Source organism: Triticum aestivum, chromosome 6A (assembly GCF_018294505.1).
Source record: "Triticum aestivum cultivar Chinese Spring chromosome 6A, IWGSC CS RefSeq v2.1, whole genome shotgun sequence".
NCBI lineage: Eukaryota > Viridiplantae > Streptophyta > Magnoliopsida > Poales > Poaceae > Triticum > Triticum aestivum.
In genome coordinates, this window is record NC_057809.1 from 468,322,792 (window position 1) to 468,332,034 (window position 9,243).

Below are 9,243 nucleotides of genomic sequence, written 5' to 3' on the forward strand. Positions count from 1 at the left end.
AACAAGCTAGGGTTTTGCCTCATCTCGCAACTTGCGCTGCCACCGTAGTCTACTCCATCCTGAACACCGGCGTGCACCGACGTGCAGGAGAGCAAGTCTCCAAAATCATCTGTCATTGTGATCTTACACTAGGAGAGGACGAATTGGTTTTTTGGAAAGAGCTTTGCGCGACTACTCAAGCTTGTCACCACGGATCGCCTTCCATTCAAGTCGGGCAGCGTCATGTACTAACGTCTCCAACGTAATCTACTTAATTCGGTCTTCACCAACAACGTCATCAACAACATCACTCTAGGAGCTATGACTACTAACGAACAATATGTGTGTTGTGATATGTTCATGCCTATAATTATGGTTGTCATTGTGCATGTTTTTCTGTTCATCTAGTATGCTAGACTCTTGCATGCTAACTATTGTTATAGTCATGAATTACTTACTGCAATTAATCGCAGAATTGTTTAATATTCTAACATCTTCTCCATGCCGCCTTGGTCCCCTCATTTCCTTCGTCTGGTGGCCTCACCGGAGGCAAGAGGACTGGAGACCTATATGTTTTTTTTCTTTTGCTTGGGTTTATTTCCCTGACGACATCGATGAGGTGGTGGCGACTGTGGCCTATTGGAATAAGGTCTCCTCATGCCTCGACGACATCCAATCCGACGCTGACGAATGGCCTATGAGAGTTTGTGTCCCCATGTCTGTTGGCTCTCTTCATATATTGGCGGTCTATTAAGGAGAGCCATTGCATGACTATTGGTGAGGTGACTTCGACATCTTTTTCCGTGTGATTCTGTGGCATGATCTGATTTCTCTAACTCCCTGGACCGATGATGATAGATTGCAAAGTCTATACTACGTAGGATGATGCTTCAACCGATGCCTGTTCGGTGATTTCTAGATCTCGTCTCATGGGGCGAGTAATGCCTGGTATTGCGAGGACGTTTGCAGATGTCCCTTTTCTTTGTTGTTGACTTGGTGCGATTTTCAATCTTCGGCGGGTGGCGTATAATTGAAGAAAGAAGAAGACTAGTATGATTTTCAATATAATTTTGATCTTTACTGACCGTTCTGTGACCAGTTGTCTTTCCATTGCATTGGCTATTTTTATATACTCCCTCTGTTCCATAATATAATGTGTACATATATTTTGCAATGTCAAATTATACAATCTTTGACCAAGTTCATAGGAAAAACTATTTATATCTGCGACACCAAATATATGAAATATGAAACTATTTCTTATAATGAATTTAAATGATACATGATTGGTGTTCTAGATGTAAATGTTTTTCTTCAGAAACTCGGCCAAAGTATATGAAGTTTTAATATTTTAGAAAATATATATGCACTACATTATGAAAGGCAGGGAGTATATAATTATCAGACCTAAGATACTCTTTAGGTGTCTTTTCTTTGTAAAAAAATGCCCAAGGGTTGTGGGAATAACGACTGTGCTTTTCATATTATAGTGAACTTGAACTCTGTACAAGAGCTGTGGGAATAAACAACTGTTTCCTTGTAAATGGGCTATTTGGAAATGTAGATCCTCCTAGTGTCATAGCTCAAGTAGCTCCTTAGAGCTATGCGCGCTGCTGCCCAACTACTGCAGCATGTGACGGGCAAGATTTTTTTGCGGGAATAGTGGACGGGCGCCCATGGTATTGAGGATTCTATCCCTGCATCGACGACGCTGCGAGCCTGCGCCCCCAGTTTTTACACAACTGTTCCCTGTAGCCATGTTCTTGTTTCGGGTTTTGCCAATTTACGTTTACGTAGCAAACGTTTAGACCTGAAGGATGATGATATCCTTTGCATGAATGAAGTCGGGAGGTATCCTCCTCAATTCGAAAACAAAAAAATAATTACCTTGAAAACTAAAATGAAAGTCCACCTTCGATGATCACTCAGGTGTTTGACATTCGGAACTTGTGTCCCCTCCTCTGACTTTCAGTGATCATTGCGATGTTTGACATGCGAAACGTGTGCCCCCTGCTCCCCTCTGGCACTCTTTGCTTGTGCCGACTCTTGGGATCCGGAAATGCCACAGCACCAAATTCTTCTTTACGACCACCAGTTTGCACGGATAATTTAATTAATTAATTTAACAATAATTAAGAGCATATTCGTCGTTGTTTGCGTGCACTGCGTTCCTTAATGGAGCCAGCCGTTGACCTACCGACAAACAGGGGACGGTTGCTTTTGCTTGCCTCGGCTCGTCGGGCAAACCCCATGCGTCAAGGAATGGTGAAACTCGAGTAATGATGAAACTGCGTCATCGCCTCGTTGCTTCAAGCAACGGATATCCAAGAAATAGAAGCAACGGCGTTAATAGATGGGGAAAGGAAAATCATGTGTTACGGTTGAACCATGCACAGCTACATCCTACATAGGGCAAAGCATCGCAGCGAGGATACATCCAACAACAGTGCATCTCACTATTCGGTACTCTTATCGCATCATATCACAGTGCTGTGACGGGACACCGCTGCCACGGATATCCAAAACAAAATGATGAACAGCTCAATGATCAACACTGGTGTGCCCCGCAGAACAAAAGAAAACTAGTAACATCACAGCCACTAGTATAAAGGGAAAGGGGAAAACGTCAGCGCCACTCAGATGATAATAATTAAACCGGGAAATGGCAGAATCTTTGCAGGCCAATGATTTGTTTTTGCACGCATTAGTACTAATATGAAAAATTAAAGCTGAAGTCGCATCACGCATTATTGCAAAATAACAAATCCCTGCCAAGTGCCAACGGTCACAAAAGGCAGGGCCTACGAAACATCAACACATGCAAAGGCAAAGGGATAACATGCTTCGTGCAGAAGAATTTATTATAAATATAGTAATAGTGCACCGCAGCTACTGTGAAGATAAACAATAATTATATGCACCCGGAATCCAGACAAAGCGAGTCCTCCAGAGATGCCTGGCTTATATAGGCAGGCAACTGCGGGGGAGGCAACACAAAGCAAAGCAAAGCAAAGCAGTCCAGTGAAGAAAAGCCATAGAATTTCAGAGGCCAAGCGGAGATCAGCCAACAATGCTGACACTTCTAGAATTGGGGATCTGGATCCTCCCGGTGACGCGCATCTTCACGCCATGCAGGCGCCTAGTTCTCCTACTTGACAACCTCCAGCAGCTGAAGGCGAGCATCATGCGCACAAGGTCATCGTCTCCAGCCCTTTGGAGTCGTCTGGCGAGGCTGCAGACGATAACCGTCACATTGTGAAGGAAACCTGGGACTTGATCCTCGGCTGGAGATGTTCGAAACACCAATTTCATCAGGTGGGCGGCCCTTGCTAGCAGTCCCTTGCCCCTGGAGTGGGGTGAACAACTCCCCTTGTCCATAGATACTCTGTTTTTTAGCCTTCTCTGGAAACCAAATGTACTGTCCCTCTCTGCATGTAAGATGGAGATAAATAAAGAAGCAAGTGACACTACTCTCTTGTGCATTTACACTCTTTGTCCAAGTTCCCCAAGCAAATAGCTTATCTGGAGGTCAAATTTACAACGCAAAATGATCGATATCCATCGGTGGAAATCCAGACTGTGCTCGTTTTAACCCTTGTAACATACTTTTTGCAGTCTCTTTTTCCTGCAAATATTAAACACGATACAATTGTACCAAATCAGAATCAATAGGAAAACACAGCAAGCATATATTGGTGATATATGATGATATTCTATTTTTCACTAGCAAACGATGCACTCAAGTGCGATCTGAGCAAATATGCACTATGTTAATAAAACAAACTAAAGCGGGTGCAGCCTAATTAGGTTGAAGTTGGTTTCAATTGCATATTTGCACACTAACATGATCCTTCGTTAACTCATTTGCTAATGCCGATCTCAAGATTTCACCATTTTGTTTCCTTTTATCTGTTTTTCTTTTCAATTAGGCTGAAGCAAAGTGTACAAATGACTTACTGGGCCAGTGTAATCCAAGAGTCTTGTGCAATAGTGTTCTGCTTCCTCAAACCTGCCCATGCTCTTGCAATGCTTCGCAAGAAAAAGCAAGGCTTCAACAAAATTCTGGCCCTGCCTTTCCTCAACTTCCATTCTATCTAAATCCTTCTTGTAGTAAAATGCAGCCTCCTCAGCTTGCCCAAGCATACTGTGCAACTTTGCCAATTGGTGAAGTGCTATTCCTTCAGTGTCATTAGTATTTGCAGCCCTCTCATAGCACTTGATAGCTTCTTCAATCATTTGAAGCGGATCACTCTCATAGCACTGAGCCATAGCAATCCAAAGGCGTGCATCGTTAGGTTGCAGGTGGGATGATTTTCGGAAATAGTATAGTGCATAAAATGGCATTCCCATCATCTCATAGATCTGACCAAGACCATACCAAGCACGGTAATCTCTAGGATTTATATCAACAGCTCTTCTGTAGGCATCAATTGCAGCAGGCGTATTTTTTAGCTCAACAAACTCATGTCCCATGAGAGTCCAAGCTGAGAGGTACTTGCGGTTAAGCTTCAGCGCCCTTTGGAAATACAAAACTGACTTCTCATGCTGCCCCTTCAAACTGTAGTAATTTGCAATTATGCAGCAAGATTCAGGGCGATATTTATCTGTCAGAAACACCCTGTGAGCAAGGAAGCTCAAAGCAGTCAAGCTTTCTTTTGCATACAATAAATTTGAGTAAATATCCATAGAATCCACACGAAAAGGATCAGTTCTGAGGAGTTCTTCAAAAATCATGTCAGCTTCATCCAGGTCCCTCATACTATACTGAACGGTTGCTATTTGAGCCTGAATGTAGTCGCTGCAACGGAAGACCCCCATCAAGCGCTCATATCTTTTCAAAGCTTCTTCATGCATCTTTAATTCCAGATGTGCACTAGCGATGAAAAAATCTTTCATCCAGTGATTCTTCAGATTTAAGTTGTTCAGAATGTCACTGCTAGTGCACAAAGACTGTATCTCTAACCAAGCACACCAGTTCCAAGGGTAGCTATTGACAGATTCTACCAGAACTGTTCTAGCCAGACCTTCACAGCCTTTATCGCGTAGAACAATGCCATACAAGTACAGACCAAAGGAATCAATAGCACCAGTTCTGCGATGTGTTGAGAGCTCTCTCTCCAATGCAACAAGTTCCTGATTAACAACGTTGCTCTTCCCCAAAGATCCTTCAAGCTCTATTGTCTCTTCCTCTTTTCGCTTCTCTCCAGCCTAAATTGCAGAGCAAATAAAAATGTTCATCAGGCATATCAAATAATAAAATGCTGATTAAACTATATGGAGAAAACAGACAGTTTCTGCAAGGGAAAGTAGGCTACAAGAAAAGAGGGGAGAAAACTCAGCCTTAAATGGACATGGCCAGCGGCCCATCGTTCCATAGGCCAAAAGTATAAAAAAGTCAGTGTGTCGCAGGCAATCTTACTAAAACACTGACACATAGTATGATGCTGGAGCACATTTCTCATTACAATTTGAAATCCCATGTGTATTTGGCAAACGAAAGCCAAATAATATGTTACATAAGCAATTTCTGAGCTTCCTTATGGAAGAACCGTTGTATTATCACAAAAAAGTCGCGCATGTAAATATACAGTATCTATCATCACAACGAGTACTTAACATACAAAGAGCTAGCCAATCATCTTCCAAACACCTAGAGAAAAAACCACTTGATAGACAAAAGAACAAAGTAATAGATACGAACAAGAAATGAGTAGATATTTTTGGGATGTCTGGTCATGCAATCTGAACTTTCATCAACGAGGCAAAAATAAGAAACCAGAGGCTCCACAGAATTTATTCCAGCTTCATTACACCATGACAAAACAACTGAAGCACCTACTAGTCTACTGCTAGCATCTCTTCTTCAACGAAGTGTTCCATTGCCCAACAATATTAATGATCAGACTATGCACAAAGGACCACAGAGCACCAAAAAATTCACCATCAATAACAGCAAATATTGAGGATTCCAGTTATTGACTTATTGTCTTCACCAAAATCCAGGTAAATCTTCTATTACTCCAATTGCACAAGAAGGAGCCCTAACGAGCACCCACAAAACTTCCTACAAAATACCATTTCCTCAATTGGAAACTCAGAATAATAACCAAGCCTGACCTTTAATGTACCAGGTCCAGTGAAGCATTTCATCAAACAGCACACGCCCTACCCCAAATCTGCACACTGGCACGAGTCCGCTCGAAAGAATAAACAGGACGTATCATGTCTTACCATGTAGAGCGCGTAGCAGCGCAGGAACACGGCCTTGCGCCCGACCTGGGAGCGCAGCACGTGAGCGGCGCGCCGGTACTCCCGGCAGTCGAAGTAGGTCTTCGCGAGCAGGTACTTGTCGGCCCCTGCGTCGAACGCGTCGTCGTCCGGGATGGGCGTGCTCACGTACGAGACGCCGCCGAGCGGCGTCCCAGCCTCGGAGGCGGCGCCGCCGCCCGATCGCATGCGGCGCCGGAAACTGGACCCGCCGCTGCGGTGCAGATGCAGCAGCCGCCCGCCGGGGGCGGCGCCCGAGGAGGACGGGGTGTCCATTGCCGCCGACTGGGACGGCGTCGCGTCCGGCTCGATGCCGACGAGCAGCTCGGCGGCCCTGCAGATGGGAGAAGGCTGTTAGGGTTAGGGTTTTGACTTTCGGGAGTCCTACGGGATTTTCGGGCGGCGTACCATTTCGCGGCGGAGTAGAGGCAACGGTCGCCGAGCTGGCGAGCGGCGGCTCGGAGCTCGACGCGGTAGTTCTCCTTGGCGGCGGCCATACGCCGGTGTGGGGAGGCGGGGTGGCTAATTTGGAGCGGATCGGCGCAGTGAGAGCGCAAACTTTTTGAAACTGCGACGAGAGAGGGGAGAATTTGCGATGCGGCGGGTCTGAAGTTTTGGCATTTGAGGGAGATCTTTGGTTGGGCTGGGCTAGGTGGCTAGTTGGGCCTGAGTGGATGAAACAACGGCATGTCAGATCATCTTTAGCCATTTCCCCTAAAAAAGTTTCCCCTTAAAAGTTTTTTTTTACAAAAGGTGGATTTTATTGGCTAAAAATGAAGTATAGAATGGATACAAACAAAGTGAGTGCACACCCGGCCTCTACATAAATAGGATAGCCAACACCGACATGAAAAAAACACGCCGACAAATAGTAAAGTCATATAAAACCAAATTATGCCTAAGCGAGGGGGAAAGAATAAAAAAAAACTAAAGCAATCAAATATGTGATTGACAAACTACAACCATGGCCGCACCATTCATCTCATGACACCATAAGGATAACAAGATTCTTCAAGAACAAAGCCTTCATGAATGGAGTGATGCTCAATCACCGTCACCGGACCCAACCGCCAAAGGTAACATTATAGATTTTCACCCTGAAGAATCGGTTCAAGCATATACCTTTTTTCAAAGAACATCAGCTTTATTAATCACAAAACAACATTGAATGATGCCTCCCATAAATGAATAACAAAACTAAATGTGTAAGGTTTGACTTTTTTACAGATTTTTGAATTTTTTACCATTGAGACCATTGATACCTTTGCAGTTTACATTTTTCTTAATCATGGCACGCTTCAAATTGTAACTATAGTATACATAGGATCTGCACCTCCCGTGATATTGTGTTGCATTTGGAGTATTCCCTTTTTTCCTACAAATATGTCATATGCATTGTAGCATGCCCCCATTATCAAATTGTATCTTCCAAAGATAAACTGCGTACTTGGCTTCTCACACTGACCTTACTATAGTATGTGGTTCTCATTTTGGTTTTTCTTTGTTGTGACATTCCTTCACATGTTGTGAGTGCAAGTGAAGTTAATTAAGGGCCTCCTATAAGTTCAGAATGTTCATAACAGAGAAGATGATGCTAATTTGGAACATCGTGATACATTGGTATTTATGAAATATTCATGCTGATATATTATTATTCTTGGATGTTTTACAATCATTTTATAGCAATTTGATATTATTTTTTGGGACTAACCTATTGACCCAGTGCCCAGTGCTAGTTGTTGTTTTTTGCTTGTTTTTTACATTGCAAGAAATCAATCAAACGGAGTCCAAACATCGCGAAACTTTTTGGAGATTTTTTATGGACCGAAACACCCAGGATGACCAAAGCTGCACCTGGGGGTGCCCCGGGGGAGGTGATATGTCTCCAACGTATCTACTTTTTCAAACACTTTTGACCTTGTTTTGGACTCTAACTTGCATGATTTGAATGGAACTAACCCGTACTGACGCTGTTTTCAGCAGAATTGCCATGGTGTTATTTTTGTGCAGAAATAAAAGTTCTTGGAATGACTTGAAACTTCACGGAGAATATGTTTGGAATTTATAAAAAATATTGGCGAAAGAATCAACACCAGGGGGCCCACACCCTGTCCACGAGGGTGGGGGTGCGCCCACCCCCCTTGGACGCGCCCCCTGTCTCATGGGCCCCCTGAGGCTCCACCGACCTCAACTCCAACTCTATATATTCACGTTCGGGGAGAAAAAATCAAGGAGAAGGATTCATCGCGTTTTACGATACGGAGCCACCGCCAAACCCTAATCTCTCTCGGGAGGGCTGATATGGAGTCCGTTCGGGGCTCCGGAGAGGGGAATCCGTCACCATCGTCATCATCAACCTTCCTCCATCGCCAATTTCATGATGCTCGCCACCGTGCGTGAGTAATTCCATCGTAGGCTTGCTGGACAGTGATGGGTTGGATGAGATTTATCATGTAATCGAGTTAGTTTTGTTAGGGTCCGATCCCTAGTATCCATTATGTTCTGAGATTGATGTTGCTATGACTTCGCTATGCTTAATGCTTGTCACTAGGGCCCGAGTGCCATGATTTCAGATCTGAACCTATTATGTTTTCATGAATATATGTGAGTTCTTGATCCTATTTTGCAAGTCAATAGTCACATACCATGTGTTATGATCCGGTAACCCCGAAGTGACAATAATCAGGACCACTCCCGGAGATGACCGTAGTTTGAGGAGTTCATGTATTCACTAAGTGTTAATGCTTTGGTCCGGTACTCTATTAAAAGGAGGCCTTAATATCCCTTAGTTTCCAATAGGACCCCGCTGCCACAGAAGGGTAGGACAAAAGATGTCATGCAAATTCTTTTCCATAAGCACATATAACTATATTCAGAATACATGACTACATTATGATGAACTAGAGCTAGTTCTGTGTCACCCTATGTTATAACTATTGCATGAGGAATCACATCCGACATAATTATCCATCACTGATCCATTGCCTACAAGCTTTT

The 9,243-nt window shown here is 43.7% G+C and overlaps 1 protein-coding gene across 1 annotated transcript; it reads right to left on the bottom strand.

Moving 5' to 3' along the window:
* Positions 1 to 2,808: 2,808 nt before the first annotated feature.
* Positions 2,809 to 6,847, bottom strand: LOC123127951 (anaphase-promoting complex subunit 8). Its single transcript, XM_044547829.1, has 4 exons — positions 6,655 to 6,847; positions 6,211 to 6,580; positions 3,937 to 5,187; positions 2,809 to 3,604 (listed from the first exon to the last, which is right to left on the bottom strand). The coding sequence occupies exons 1-4, from the start codon at positions 6,741 to 6,743 to the stop codon at positions 3,515 to 3,517; spliced, it is 1,800 nt and encodes a 599-aa protein (XP_044403764.1). The 5' UTR covers positions 6,744 to 6,847; the 3' UTR covers positions 2,809 to 3,514.
* Between the last annotated feature and the right edge of the window lie 2,396 nt (positions 6,848 to 9,243).

Coding starts and splice junctions, on each gene's coding strand:
- LOC123127951 (XM_044547829.1), bottom strand. CDS start 6,743: ATGGCCGCCGCCAAGGAGAACTACCGCGTCGAGCTCCGAGCCGCCGCT. Junction 5,188..6,210: donor GCTGCTACGCGCTCTACATG/GTAAGACATGAT, acceptor TCTGCAATTTAG/GCTGGAGAGAAGCGAAAAGA. Junction 3,605..3,936: donor TCTTGGATTACACTGGCCCA/GTAAGTCATTTG, acceptor TAATATTTGCAG/GAAAAAGAGACTGCAAAAAG.